Raw genomic sequence first — 15892 nt, forward strand, 5'->3', positions numbered from 1 at the left:
GTAACCAAATATATCATGATATACTAAACTTATATTCATTATTTTCAAAAAAAAAAAAAAAAAAAATTAAAACAATTTTTAATACAAAATCAATTTTCAAACGACGGTAGTTATTAGGGATATTATTGTTTCTGGCCGAGTTTCAATCTAATTCTGTGTTTTGAAATATAGTGTTTGAATTTTGATTTGAAATTTAAAATTTTGAGATTTAGTGTATTTAGAACACATTGAAGGTAGGAAATTCATCACTTATAAATTTCCACAATCTTTATATATCTTATTAAAATCCAAATCCATAAATAATTAACTAATCCAAATGGATTTTATTCAGATCCTAATACAAAGTTCAAATCCATAAATCCAGACACAGCATTAGATCCTTTAAATTGTACCAAGCCAACGACAGAAAATAAGATTTTTCTTTCTAAATGTACCTTTAACCATCCTAGTCAAAATAAAAAAATCTCTCTCCATCTGATTAAGTGATCATCCAAACTCATCTTCAAGCAAAAGAAGACTACACTATGTTGCATTTAAAATATAATTTTACATGATAGGCAGAAATGCTTCAGAAACGCAGAAACGCTCACGGTTAGGAGTTTCTGTGCACCACTGAGACTACATTTTCAAGAAAACATAACTCTTGAAGGAAAGTTCAGTTGCTTTTCGATATAAGCAGAAATTCTGATGGAGAGATTTTACAAGAAGTTCCAACATCAACAAAACGGGCCATTGGGGAAAAATTCTCTCAGATTCCAGATCTAATCATACAATTGAGACCTCCAAAAATGCCAGGGTCAACCTAACTTTAACAGGCCTACTGTATTTTCTCAAATCTAAAGAAAAACAAAAGACCTGAATCAAAATTTCGATTTTATGTAGAAGGAAGCTATATCCCACCAGTGCTTTCCCAACCCCAAATAGAAAGAAAAGGGGTGAAAAAAAAGAATGAGAACATTATTTTCTTTGACAATTGACAGTATATAACTACTAACACAGAATGTAAGCAAATCCACCAGCTTTTGTTGCAAGCCTACTGCTCAACCTTGAGCACAGGAAAAGCAATAACATCTCTTATGCTAGGAGAGTTTGTCAATAGCATCACCAGCCTGTCAATTCCAAGTCCCTAGGCAAAAGAAAAGAGAAAAACCATTGTAATTTACTCAAAAAACACATATACAGGAAATAAGAAATTTTAGCTTATCAAAACCATCATTCTCCTTTTCTATGTGAAACATTGACTCAACTCCCTTCAATCGCTTTATCCACCAATTCAAGGCTTACAATTCCTACATAGATTATATAAATGAAGAATTTAGAATTATTATTTGTCATGCCTGATTTAAATCTAACAGGACAAAAATTCAGACTAAGAGACTCTTCTATGCTTGATATTACAAGTGAAAAATGCTTCACGAAAAAACAATAACCGTGAAAAACGCTTCATAAAAAAATAATAACTGTGAAAAATGCAACACAGGCATCTTTATTATGGTAAAATGAGCAATGAGTGTGGGCGCCTCAAAAATTCATTGCATCTTGATACTCCAAAGTAACTTGCTGTCACAAAAAATAAACTTCGATATTTATCACTTTTACTAGAGGACAAGGGTTTTAAGCTAAGCAGAAGTAAGACGGAATACATGCACAGCAAGTTCGGTTTAATGAAGTAGGAAAGTGAGACTAGATTAGATGGTATAATGGTATTCAAAAATGATTGATTCAAATATCTAGGCTATGTTCCAAAAGGGGGTCTCATGGATAAAGATGTTTTCCATAGAATTTGAGTAGGATGGGTAAAATGGAAGAATACTACATGTGTAATATGCGATAGGAAGATATCTAACAAGGTGAAAGGTAACTTCTATAGAACGGTGATGAGACCAGCGATGCTATATGGGCGTCAATGTTGGGGCATCGAATGCCCCAACCGAATGCCCAACATGTTCACAAGATGAATGCTGTAGTGAAGAGATGCAAATGATAGGATGGATGTGTGATCACATATGATTGGACAAGATTAGGAATGAGCAAATCGGACAAAAGGTACAAGCAGCAGAAGCTAGAGATAAAATGAGAAAAGGACATTTAAGGTACGATAATGTATCCCAACAAGCACCAGTTCATAAATGTGATACGTTGGTAGTGGAGGATGCTAAAAAAGGAAGAAGTCAACCTAGAACTGCTTAGAGAAAAGTTGTGCGAAGGATCTGCAGTCTTTAGATATTAGTGAGAATATATGAATAAAACAGAATGGAGATAAAAGATTCATATAACAAACCCTAGTTAGTTGTTATTGTCTATCTTATGCTTTGTTCTATTTATTAATATATCAAATGATTTTAAAATTCCCCATTCAAAAAGTAATTCAAATTTTTTTCCAACTTATACTTAGCTTTACATTGCTATTAACTTGATCAGAGCGGATATTGGAAACAAAATATTCATATAGCCAATTCTAACTAGTTTGGAACGAAGGCTTAGTTGTTAATTTGTATCACTTTTTTTCTAGAGGCACTGATGCTGCAGGAATTTTTTTTTTTTTATCTCTATAATAACATCTATTTTATTAGAAAGCAGTCATTTCAGTTCCAAACATCTTTTGGAAAAAACAAAAATGCACTGTTAAAGAGATGATTACCATTCCTGAAGCAGGAGGCATTCCATACTCCAGAGCCGTTAAAAAGTCATCATCAAGTGTCACTTCATATGAATCATCATGTTCATGTTTTTTCTCTTCTACATGATCTACTTCTGAAATAGCCGCTGCTCTTTTCTGATTATGTTGTCTCACTTGCTCTTCCAAGCGTCCTCTCTGCCACCATTAAACATTGACAAACCTTTTTCAGACCCAATTACAAATTCCATGATGCACGAAAAGGACAAAAAATAGTGTCACGACTCAAGCCCATGTGGACTATTGGTCAAACAACTAGGGTGGGTTAGGACAGAAGGCATAGCTCAAGAGTCTCAGTTGTTAGTATTAGTCCACATAAGCCATCATATGCAGATCATATCAATACTTCCTTTTGAATGAGGGACTTAAGAAGTTAAAAGGGAGACAAAAGCAAGAGAGAATCAGGCATAGGGCATGAATAATACATGCTTGCTTCAATTTTGGTACCAGCACTATAGTGTAGGCATACAAGACAGCATCAAGAGAGAAGCAAAATAAACATCAATAAACTCTATTAATACTTACCTGATCAACGGGATCAGTCAATTCAGAAAATGCATTTGCCAGTTCACGACCACAGATGAAGAGTTCAAATCTCTCAGTCAAGCCTGCATGCCTATTGTGAAGGAATAAAAGGTAAAAATGATAAAAAAATAAATAACAAATAAAAAAAGACAGATCTAACACATTCAAAGACTTCATAAGTATTGCAATTCCTCTTTTACACCACCTCAATATATAACATGAAAAAGATTTTGTTTATGCATTGGACAATATTTACACAATACAACACATGAATTTAGATAAGGTAATATAGAAGTTACACATAGCATCGACGATAATAACAGAGCAAAAAGAGCCCACATGTAGACAACTTAAATTCGAAATGCAAAAGAAATGTCCATTTTCCACTGTTCTCCACATCAAGAACATGTGTTGGCAAGCACACCAAGAAATTTAAGAGGAAAGATTCGGAAGATATGCATATAAAATGAATGACATTCTGTTCCCGGTAAAATTTTTATACCTTCGATGTGGTTTGGCTAGAGGAGATATCTCAATTGGATAATCTAAAACAAAAGTGGGTTGCAAGAGGTTCGGCTCTACAACAATTTCAAAAACCTGGACAATTAAAATATGTAAAATAGATTATCCAGCAGTAACAAAATGGAAGCAAAATAAGCCTGTATCAAATGAAAACATCTTACATCAGCATTGAAGTGAAAGCAACAGCCTGCAAGGGGAAATTAGCTGTGAAATGTACATGCAAGAATGTAGTATCAGTGATAGTGCAGTTACCTCATTGAGGAGGTGGCCAATAGAAGGGCACGCTTCTATGGCAGATTTATCTTTATTCTCAAGCCCATGTCCAACTGTTCTCAAGGTAGCTTCTCTAGCAACTTTAAGATCATTACTGAGTTTACTGAAATCAATTCCAGTGGCCTCTTTTACTAGATTGTGCATGGTTTCCCTTCTCCAAGGCCGCTCTAGACAAATCTCAACCCCCTGCAATGACGCATTACACAAGCTTTTTACAGATATAATGATTGGCCACTCTTGTGGAGAGGTGAAACAGTATAGTATTCTCAAATCATTGAATCGCAAATATAGACAAATGTTAGATACATCAAATGGCATAGCTACTGGCACAGTATCATTACCTGATAATCAATAGTAAGCTTCCCATGAACAGCAAGAGCACAGCGAGTGACAATTTCTTCTGCCATGTTCATCATGCTTTGGTAGTCTGAAAATGCTTCATACATCTAAGACCAGACTAGTAACAACATTGGTCAGATTGCCATCAAGAAAAATGAAAGTGAGCATGGAATACGTAAAGTCTATAATGTAAAACTGGGATAGGCATAAGAGCTCTAAAAAATTACCTCTATAGTGGTAAACTCTGGATTATGACGAGTTGAAATGCCCTCATTTCTGAATATTCTGCCAATTTCATATACTTTCTCAAATCCCCCAACCTATATTACAGAAAAGAAATACACAAGTAGGTAACATTCAGCTAATGTCAAATATAAAAGCAAAATTCATAAGGGTACTAGTTTAGAGAACTAATATTCTCAAAGAGTCTCAGATAACCAAAAATTGAGATTACTTTCTTTTGCAACTCATTTGGTCATCATTTCGCACATATGGTATGATCCACATCATAGAGTTGTTCTTTCTCCTCTCACAAGGAGCGCATGCATACTAAAACAAAAATTCAATTTACAACATTATGCAAATGATAGTTTAGACATATAAAATGTCTAACCTGAGTTCACTAGTCCACTCAATTTCTTAAGAAATCACATTTTGCAACTTACTACAGATTTCAGCACAATTATAAATAATTGTAGCAACCACAACATCATCATGTTATTACAAATAATTGTAGCAACTACAACATCATGTTATTTTTACCTCGTTTCTTAAAACGAGTCGACTTGATTATTTTTAAGCACAAGCTCTCCCAATTATGTTTAACTCTCTCATTCGTACAGCTAAGCCAAAGGCTTTTCGACTGTGGAAAAATGAGCAATTTGTCATTCATGATTGCTTCTACGATCAGTAGACTGGAGATACAAGGCTAGAGGTAGGGGTATAACTTGGATCGGAATATTCCAATCCAAATCGAAATTCCAAACCAAATGTTAATTTGGAATGGAATTTTGGAATACGGAATTTAAAATGAAGTGCATTTTTTAAAATATTGGTATATGGAATATGGAATGGAAACTAAAAATAAAATTCCATATTCCAATCCATATACTGAATTTTTATTTTATTTCTATTTAATTTATAATTATATATTTTCAAATAAAACATTAAAGATTAGAATAAAATATCTTTAATTCTTCATATTATTTAAGAAAACCTCTATTTAATTCTAAAACTATGTAGTTTAATAGAATTTTTTTAACCCTAACCCTAACTAGTAATTAATATATATTATGTGCTTGAATGCTCATATATACTTTTTTAAGTTGAAAATAACGATTATAAGTTATAATGTCTTACTTTTTATTAGATTATATGGTTTGAAATATTTTAGTATACTTAAACTCATAATGTATATTTTTGTTGTGGATTTAGCACTTTTTAACAGATTTGGTAACTACACATATTGATACATCTTAATATGAATGGTATTATCTTTTGTTGATTTTATAATATTATTATTAATTATTAAGCTGTTAGTTATATGAACTGAATTATTAAATGTTAAGGGAAAACTATATTTACTATCTATAAACATGAAGACTAAATATTTTGATTTTTAGTTATATGTGATATTAATTTATTATTTTTAAAATTTAATTATGTCTTTTTAGTTTGTATATATAAAAATATGGTGATTATTCCTTATTAAAGTTAAAAATTTACATGTCATAATATGTTAGATTTGTAATTGGCTAAGAAATTTGGAACTACCGAATTTCAATGGAATGGTATAAAACAAAATTTTAAATTCCAAGAATTATTTAGAAGAGAATGGAATGCAATTTCAAATTCTAAAATATTATAGAACGGAATTGGGATGAGGATCATTCCATTTCATACCGTCCGAATTACACCCCTAGCTAGAGGTTTATCTTTCGCTACACTACAAGAGGTAGGTATTTGATCCACCCGCTTTTATTTTCATGTGTGGGTACATGAATATTTTATTACCATTGGTATCAGAGCATAAATGCCTTGTGTTCTAGTTGTGTATCAATTGAATAAGTTGGATTGATATTAGACATTTTTAGGTGTAAATATGCTCATATTAATTGTAGAGTTTATATATTGTCAATTTTATGAAAGATTTCATGTATATTGTCCCAGAATATTTTAGATCTGTTCTAAAATTTTTTTTTTATTATACGTTATTTTTAATTGATTTAAAAGAGTTTAAATTAATTAAAGTAAATATAAACTATGATAAAAAAAAGGAACAATATGGCGTTCTAGTTTGGATTGTCAATGGACAATCAATAAAGTCATGACGTTTCTAAGGCTAAAAGATTTGTTTTTCAATAACATGTGATCTGTGAAAATTAACCATTTAAACATTATTAGGTGCCCCTAAATCCCCCCACCGGAATCAATCTCAAAGGTGGTGTGTGGATTACACTCTCTGACGCACTAAGAGTGGGCTTTGTCTAGGCTAGTGGTTCTGCCACTTGGCAGGAATTGCTATTTGGTAGCCCTTGATTGGCCGTGGTTTATGAATTTTAATCAATAAGCTTCCCTATTTCTTTTTGTCGTGAATTTTTCACCGTTTACTTAAAATAATCTTTCAGATTTTCTGAAATTTTTAAATTTAGTTTTCCAAGTCTAAAAAATATATTTTTTTTTTACTTTAGACCATTTTTAATTAATTAAAAATGCTGAAAAAATATATAGAATTAAGAAAAAATAGTTTTTGGTCATATAAAAATTATTTTGAAATCTAGAATACTATTTTCTATGATATGATGAATTTTTTAATAAGTTAAAATAATTCTAATTTTTTCAAAATGAATTGAGAAAAATATTTTAGGCCATTAAAAAATTTTGAAAAAATTATAAAATTATTTTAGATATATCTATTACTTATATTGGGAGTATTATATATTATTAAATCAATAATTATGCATATGTGTATAATATATTTAATAATTTTATGTAATAATATGTTATAGAAAATTATGGTGCAAGACTCCAATGGCGGCAATGACTGCTGAAAAAAAAAAAAGACAACTGTATAAAATGAAAAGAAAAGCTTATAAAATAAAATTAAGCTTGGAAAATAATCCATATCACCTAAAGATTCTAATACCACATGGTACGTGTCCATGAAACCTGTTAGGAAATAATATGGAAAGGTAGCTTAAAGAAAGAGGGGAGTCTCTATTTAGAAATGGGATAGGCATAAGAGCTCTATTTAAATACCTCCCTTCCATTAAACAACCTTTTCATATTATCTCTTGATAGGCTTTATGAACTTGTTTCATATGTGGTATTAGAATCTCCAAGTCATGTGGATTAATTTTCGAGCTTATACGTTTTAGTTATTGTTTCATACAATGGTTTTTGAGTTCATCAGTCCTTGCTACCATTGGAGTCTTATATACACACACCATAATTTTCTATAACACATTACAGAATATTATCAAATATATTATACACATGCATAATTATTGATTTAACATTATATAACAATCTCAATATAAGCAACAGGCATACCTAAAATAATTTTATGATTTTCTCATAAAATTTTTAATAGCCTAAAATATCTTTCTCAATTTATTTTGGAAAAATTCAGAATTCTTTAACTAATTAAAAAATTTACCATATAATAGAAAAGAAAATTTTAGATTTTAAATAATTTTTGAAATTTTTACATGACCAAAAACTATTTTTCCTTAATTTTCTATAATTTTCCAGCATTTCTAACTAATTAAAAAAGCACTAAAATTAAGAAAAATATTTTCTGAATCTTGAAAAATAAATTTAAAAAATTTAGAAAATCATTTTAAGTAGACAGTGGAAAAATCATGAGAAAAAGATATAGAAAAGTGTATTGATTAAAATTTATAAGCCATAACCAATCAAGAGCTATCACGTAGCAGTTCCTGTCAAGTGACAGAACCACTGCGGAGACAAAGCCCACTCTCAGTGTAATCCACACACCACCTCAGAAACTGATTCCGACAACTAATTTAATCTATAGTTTGATATATAAACCCTAATAAAAGGAGAGTAAATAAAGATAATCTCCACTCTTTCAATGTATATATGCATATCCAAACTAAAACGCCATAGTATTCCTTTTTTTTTTATTATAGTTTATATTTACTTTAATTAATTTAAAGTCTTTCAAATCAATTAAAAATAACATACAACAAAAAAATTCCAAAAAAATTTTAGAACAGATCTAAAATATTTTTGGGACAATATATATATTAAATTTTTCATCAAAATTAACAGAATATAAAAAAAAATTTGTAAACTCTACAATTAGTATGAACTATTTACACCTAGATATTTCTAATATCAACTCAATCAATTGATACACCAACCAGAACACAAGACATTCACGTTCTGATACCAATGAGAAAAAAAATAATCATGTACCCATACATGAAAGTAAAAGTGGACAAGTTGAATACCTACCTCTTGTAGCGTAGCGAAAGATAAACCTTTAGCCTTGTATTACCAGTCTACAAATTGCAGAAGCAATCACGAAAAACGAACTGCGTCTACATGCTAAAACCCTTTGGCTTAGCTATACGAACGAGAGGAAAGAGAGAGAGAGTTTTTTTCTTTGTTTTTTCTTCTTGCTATTTCTTTGAAAGTGCGTAGGGAGAACGTATTCTCCTACCTTTTTTATTATAGTCCGATTTTAGTTGGAGTAACAGTAATCCCACTGAAACTCTAACTCTTATTCCTTAACCAATTAAAATAATATTTAAACTTATTTATATATTATAATTGATTAATTAATTAAACAAATTAATTATTATTAGTGGACTCAGGTTAATACACTGGTCATGGGTATACCATACCTGTCCATTAATTTCAACACCTTCAAATTCATAGACCTAAGGAACCAAGAAAGCGAAGAATGCTGTTCTTGGAGGGTTGGACCCGAGGAACAGAAAAAACAAACCAAGAAAGGATAACGGAAAGGAGGAGGATGTCAACCACCCAAGGAACAGAAAAAACAAACCAAGAAACGATAACGGAAAGGAGGAGGATGTCAACCATTGGATTAAATTAGGATGGGCGAAATATAGAACTGCAACCTGATCTGTAGGTGATCTAAAAGAATCAGCTAACTCGAAAGGGAAATATAGGAGTAATATTCAACCAACTGTGATATATGATGGATGTTAGACAGCAAAAAAACAATACGCATGCACAATTAGTGTTGCAAAAGAGGATTATGTTACCATGGATGTCCACAAACGCATTAGTAAATCAGATTAAAAATGGAAACATTCATGTGAAGGTGAAACTGGCATGTGCTGTGAAAAAGCTGAGAGAAGTGAGAATGAGATAGTTTGGACATGCACATTGTAGAATAATAATTGCACCACTATGGAAGGTTAAGCATATTGAAGTTTCAGGAGAACTGGTAAACCTGGGATCACATGGAAGTAGGAAGTGAATTGAGGTTTTGCAATCTGGACCTATTTTAATAGATAACGCAAACTAAATTGAATATAGGAAAATGATCCTCATTCAATGCCAATCAATTATGGCTTCATTGAATTGAGTAATTTCTAACTATAAACGAAGTAAGAGCCATAACCTAAGAACACTAAAAAAAATGAAGGAAGAGAGGTCAGTAAAAAGCACCTAAAACACAACATAATGTACTTGAAAAATTAATGCTTAAACATCCCCCAGAAATAAGGAGGGTGTAATTGAAAAGAGGAGAAGAAAAGGTTACCAATGAAGTGAATTTCACAGCTTAAAAAAGAGAATTAAGTTTAAATCCTCACCAGCATTCTCTTTAAGTGAAGCTCAGTTGCAATTCTTAGAAAAAGATCCCTGCCAAGCGAATTATGATATGTTATAAATGGCCTAGCTTCTGCTCCACCAGCTGCTCCCTAGTAGAAAAAATGGATTAAAAACCAAGTTCTAATTGCAAATCATTTTTCTGTATTGACAGATACATATTACACCATTAGCAATGTAAAAAGAAAGAAATTAAGATATGTCAAGCAATTTATAAAATTAATTTAGAATTTTGGAGAAAATTAGCTAAAACTGTGTTTAAATAAGAAAAGGACAAACAAAACATTTCTTGCACTAAATATCAATGTAGAAAAATAAGAATGATAAACTGACTTTCTGTAAATTAGTTGTGTAGGAACAGATTCAGCAACACTTATTAGAATCCTTTTACATGCTGATTATAAAATAACACTCCAAAAACGCTAACAAGAAAAATTGCTTATTTCTGAAAATAACAAAATATTCACACTTGCAAGTCAATTGAGATTGCCGACGTCAAACATATTTGAGATTCTACCAAGAGTGTGATAAAACAAAGTCAGATAAAATCTCATAATATTACATGATCTTTTTATTATATATCTTAGTTAGTAGTAAGTAACAATTTGCATTTGGAACATAGCAGTTTTCTCTACGCAAGGAGACTCTTTCCCCTCCATATATATGTCATGCATAATACAATGCCAAGTGCAACCCTGAAATGTGTTGAGGTCCAAATTTCACAACAAAAAATTATCAATGAACTAAAAAACTTCCCCTGCTCTGAAAACATTCAAGCAGCGACCTATCATTAATGATCTATAGGCCTAGCACTTCCACAACTGGTATATTGCAGGCTCAAGGTAAATTTAGCAATCTTCAAGCAGGCTTTGTAAAAAAGTGAAGAATTCTTCCAGCAACCCAACTTTTCCATTCCCAAAGTTTATTAGATTAAGCTTTTAACACCCACCTTCATCTGCATATTCTCACTTTTGCTATGTAAGTTATGAGGGCTAGGATTTTAACAATTTATTTTGAAAAAGACCATCCCATGAATGTTGTTTCAATTATTTGACGGCCATTGCTTAAATATTCCAATGATATACAAAATTAACTTTGAATATACAGTTTATATAGTATCTTTTCCCCATAAAATGATAGTAACTACTGTAACATAAGATGTCAAGACCTAAGAGCACTTTGAAGATGGCAACAAACCTGTAGAACTGGAGTTTCAACTTCCACAAAACCTAATGATTCCACAGTCTTGCGAATCTCTGAAACAATCTGCCAACAGAGAGGTACAATAATTATTAATCTTATATTGCTAAACAATAAGAAACAATGAAGTAAACAGATTTTATGGCAACCATCAGTTGTCTCAACCAAAATTTTCCAATCAAAAACCAGAGTAACTAATTTCTTGTTCATGATAATTCAGCTAATCGATCATATAAAGAATTCTTCGATAATAGGCCGAATGCCCCATATCCTATCCCAGGGCTAGTCAGCCAAATAGGGATTCACGAAGTTACCTTTTTTATATATCTTCCAGCTCGGCAAATGGTCAAAATTGTTTGGGTTTTATCCATAATAAACAAATGATGCCTCAATAAATGAAATTTTATATATCTTCAACCTTAATAGTTGATTCATTTTGGTTACTACTTGCACTCGTATCAATAAAAATAGCATAATTCTTGTGAAATCTCAAAATGATGATCAACCTAGTTCAACTCATCCTCAATCAAAATTTAATTGAGTTCAATCGTATGGATCCAAATGTACACAATTTAGTTCTACATTTGCAAAATTCTACAGATATTAACCCTTTTTCTTCTTCTTTGTGGACCACTCCTCCTAATTCTTTGTGAAAATCTTAACAAAGATCTACAGCTCAAAATGATGATGAAGAGACAAAATAGGAAAAAGTACATATTGTACAAAAAAAAAAAACCATGAAACTTCCAGTTTTATAATTCTAATTTCAACAAAATTGTAAACCAAAAACAATAAATAATGGGACTGAAGATAATCCACCTTAGCTCTTTTACGAAACACATCAGCTACTCCAGGATTCGCAATCATGTCAACATACCTGAAAATTGGAAACAAAATTCACTGCAGGAGATAAGGAACAATCACAAAATTAACAAATAGATGTTTGCAAAATAGTAAACAGAGACAAGTACAAAGTGTGTAAATCCTTTAAAATCATCTCAATGATTCATGACGTAAATCCTTTAAAATCGCCTCAATGATTAATGGCCTCATAAAAAATTAAGATATAGCACTTCCATGTTTTATTTTTAACATCTTGTGACTATATATATCCTCCAAAAGATTTTTGAACATGATTCACCAGTCAAATCTAGAGAATATTATTTCACTGTCTTGTTATGTCATCATACAACACAGACAAAGCATTTAACAAAACAACTTAAGAATAGAAAATGAACTAACCGTTGGCGATAACGCTTATCTACATCAGTCAGGCCATGATATTTGTCCGGCAGTGGAAGTAGGGACTTTGTAAGAATGGAGAAAGAATTAACACAAACTGAAAGCTCACCTGATAGGAAAGCCAGGAACAAAAATGACATTCAACTAGGAGTTGCAAAGGATCATGTGAAGACATCAATAATATGGTTTCTATGTTCAGGAAAAATGAAGAAAGCATAACATTCCATAATTGCCACTATCCTCCCACACCAAATAAATAAATAGGCAATAATGTTCAAGGAACAATAGCTCAACAAATTAATCCTATGTTAAAAAGTTTCACCTTTCTCTGTCCGTTTCATTGAGCCACTAGCACCCAATATATCACCAATATCAACAAGAGTCTTCAACTGCTCAAACTGATCATTTAAGAGCCTTTCCTTCTCGCAATAAAGCTATAACAGGGAAAAATAAAAAAGGAAAAGCTAAACTTATTACAAAGAAGAATATTAAAGGTAGTGAATGGAAAATGAGGATCCCTAGTACCACTCATTCTAGCAAACCAGGAAGTGTAAGAGTGTATGTTTGTATTTTAAACAAAAGAAAGCTTGAAATGCTAAACAAGGGTTTTATATTAATACAGACAATAAAGTAATAATCAATTCTGTCTATAGTCATAAAAATTTCAGATTAGGACATGGCTAGCCAAAAAAATATGAAATCCAACGACAATTACTAGTAACGCCAACAAAGAATCAGTAACCATCAAATTTAAGGTTGCTTGTACATAGTCTTAACTGCTAAGCATCATCTAAACTGTCTTTGTACTGGATATTAATATACTTAGTGATTACTGAGCATCAGCTACTAAGTGATCAACAGATAAAAGAGAAGCTTCACATGGAAAGAAAAAATTGCCGAGTCAATAGTTTTATTCTTCAAAAGCATTTTCTTCATTTCCGATTGTCTTGACCATGACAAGTTAAAAATGCAGCAATATCATTTCAGTAAAAGAACTTCTCATTCTTGAAGCAAATGTTTATTTATGCATCTTCAACGAGTCCAATAACATAATGCCTCATCTCCATCATCACAAATATTGAAGATAATTTTTTTCATAAAATTTTAGCAAAATTTTTGTTCTACTAAAATAAAATGAAAATATAAGAACCACAAGTATAAAGCTGAAATTTTAATAAAAAAAAAAAAAAAAAAATCCAAAACGTGAATGTGAACTAGGCATCAAGATAAGAAGCACTATGTGTTAAAAAGCACAACCAAATGCAAATAAAAGGCCAACCTGAATGGTCCCAGAGTCATCTCTTAGTGTAAGAAAGGCGAGCTTTCCAAATGCTCTACGAGCAACAATTCTTCCTGCTATTGACACATTATCACTCGCATCATTCGTCTCTTCACCATTGGCTAAATGCCTGTATATCTCTTGTAACTGATTAGCAGTGTGAGTCCTATCCCACTTATAGGCATAAGGCTCAAGGCCTTTGCTCCTCAGTTCTTCAACCTATAAAATAAGGGGAAAAGGCAAAAATCACAAATAAAACCAGCAACACAAAATTAAGGTCTTTAACCCAAAATTCAAAGAAGAAAAATATCAGTATCCAGAACTCAATCTTCCTTTTACATTCGTAACTTAATCTCAAATATAATTTAAGAAATTAAAAATAATAATAATAATCCCTCGAAATTCATCAATTATATTTTATTTTTATTTTTATTTTTGTTATCAATTAATTATATTTAATAATGCGAATTTGAACAAAAGAATTGCAATTGCAAATGAACTGATTAAAGAATCAGATTGTTTCAACCTTTTTAAGCCGAATGGCGCGAACAGCTTCTCGGTCTGAAGTGGAGGAAGAAGAGGAAGAGGAGGACCTACGATTCCGGCCGGCGAGCCTAGTGGTGGCGGAGCAGCGGAGGACTAAGGCTGAATAGGTTCGTGAGGTGGTAGTAGAAGTGGCTAAGTGGAGAAAATGCCTAAGTGGATTAGACGACAGGCTCCAGACTTTGAGCACCTCCATTTGCTTTGCCTGTGTTTGCTAATTACTTGCTTTGTTGTTATTTTATCCAGTGCTGGTCACCGATGGCCATGCAGCAAGAAGGGAGGGGCGGGGCGGAAACCAAGTTTTTTAGACCCGAGTCGGGGCGGGGCGACTGTGGATAATAGCATGGCCACGGTTCCGAACCAACGGTTCCGGTTTCAAAAAAATTGGAATCGGAACCAAACCGAAAAGGTTTGGTTTTGATTCCGGTTTGAAACCATTCGGTTTCGGTTTCTGTTTCGGTTCTGATCCGGTTACAAAACCGACGGTTCCGATCGGTTTTCCGGCGAATCGCATAATTTTAAATTTTAAATTTTGAAGACCGGTTTAAAAAAAATTATTTGAACATAAAAAATTAAAAAATACACCTAAAAAATTAAAAAATACTTCAATTAAATTTTGTGGGTCCCGTTTATGTATGGCACAACCCAAGAGGGGGTGAATTGGATTTTCTAAAAATTTAGCTTTCAAAAACAAAAATCAGAATTCTATTGCAGCGGAATTAGAAAGCATTTGTGAGAGTTAGTTATCAAGTTTAGAACTTCCTCACAAAGCTTAAGCAATTTTAGAATAACTCTGTGAAGAACAGCTATTGCGATTAGAACAGCTTCACAAAAATTTAAGCAAGATTAGAAAACTGATTATAATTCAAATTGTGAATTACACTGAATATAGAAGGACAGATTAGAACTTGGTAAAATCACAATACAGAAATCCAGAGTTCTAATGTTCCACAGAGATAAAGCTTATTCACGATTAGAATCAGAAACTCATTAACAACATCGCATTTCTAAACAGATTAACAGTTGCGTAAATAGAATATAATCAAGCAAAACTTCAGAAAGTAAAAGAAGATAAACACAGAGATTTATAGTGGTTCGGCACTAACTCGCCTACATCCACTCCCCAAGACGCATCTTGAGATCCTCCACTATGTTATCTCTTTTCAAGGGTAAGAGACAAACCAACAATACAAGGAAATAGATCAACACCTAGATCTAACCTTTATCCCACTAGATTTTCCAAAGGTTTTAGTTAACCTCAACCCCTTTCTGATTTTGCAGAGATCAGAAACTCAAATCAAGACATTAGAATCTCACACAAGGAGAAGGTCGCTTGATAACCTATAACACCATAGCTTTTCACCTAAGCTATTACACAAAAGTTTTTCAAATAAAAAGCCTGTCTACAACAGATTACAAAATCTATATAGACAGAGAGAAATGCAAATATAAGCACAGGA

The 15892-nt window shown here is 32.0% G+C and overlaps 1 protein-coding gene across 3 annotated transcripts; it reads right to left on the reverse strand.

The window, feature by feature from the left end:
* Window positions 1–643: 643 nt before the first annotated feature.
* OVA5 (Lysyl-tRNA synthetase, class II) lies at window positions 644–14733 on the reverse strand. 3 transcript variants are annotated; one of them, XR_001047216.3, is made up of 15 exons: window positions 14416–14733; window positions 13890–14108; window positions 12933–13044; window positions 12611–12719; window positions 12188–12245; window positions 11366–11434; window positions 10153–10260; window positions 4564–4656; window positions 4339–4443; window positions 3977–4183; window positions 3705–3799; window positions 3203–3293; window positions 2642–2815; window positions 1211–1289; window positions 644–1126 (listed from the first exon to the last, which is right to left on the reverse strand). XR_001047216.3 is itself a non-coding variant. In XM_020682046.3 (15 exons), the coding sequence occupies exons 1-14, from the start codon at window positions 14626–14628 to the stop codon at window positions 1034–1036; spliced, it is 1746 nt and encodes a 581-aa protein (XP_020537705.1). In that variant the 5' UTR covers window positions 14629–14733; the 3' UTR covers window positions 644–836; window positions 996–1033. The 3 variants fall into 3 exon arrangements, 2 of the variants coding, with proteins under 2 accessions (XP_020537705.1, XP_037495155.1); XM_020682046.3 differs by lacking the exon at window positions 1211–1289 and having other exon boundaries at window positions 644–836; window positions 996–1126; XM_037639227.2 differs by having other exon boundaries at window positions 1248–1289.
* Between the last annotated feature and the right edge of the window lie 1159 nt (window positions 14734–15892).

Source organism: Jatropha curcas, chromosome 7 (genome assembly GCF_041381405.1).
Source record: "Jatropha curcas cultivar XTBG-Jc1 chromosome 7, XTBG_Jcur_1.0, whole genome shotgun sequence".
In the NCBI taxonomy this organism is placed as follows: Eukaryota; Viridiplantae; Streptophyta; class Magnoliopsida; order Malpighiales; family Euphorbiaceae; genus Jatropha; species Jatropha curcas.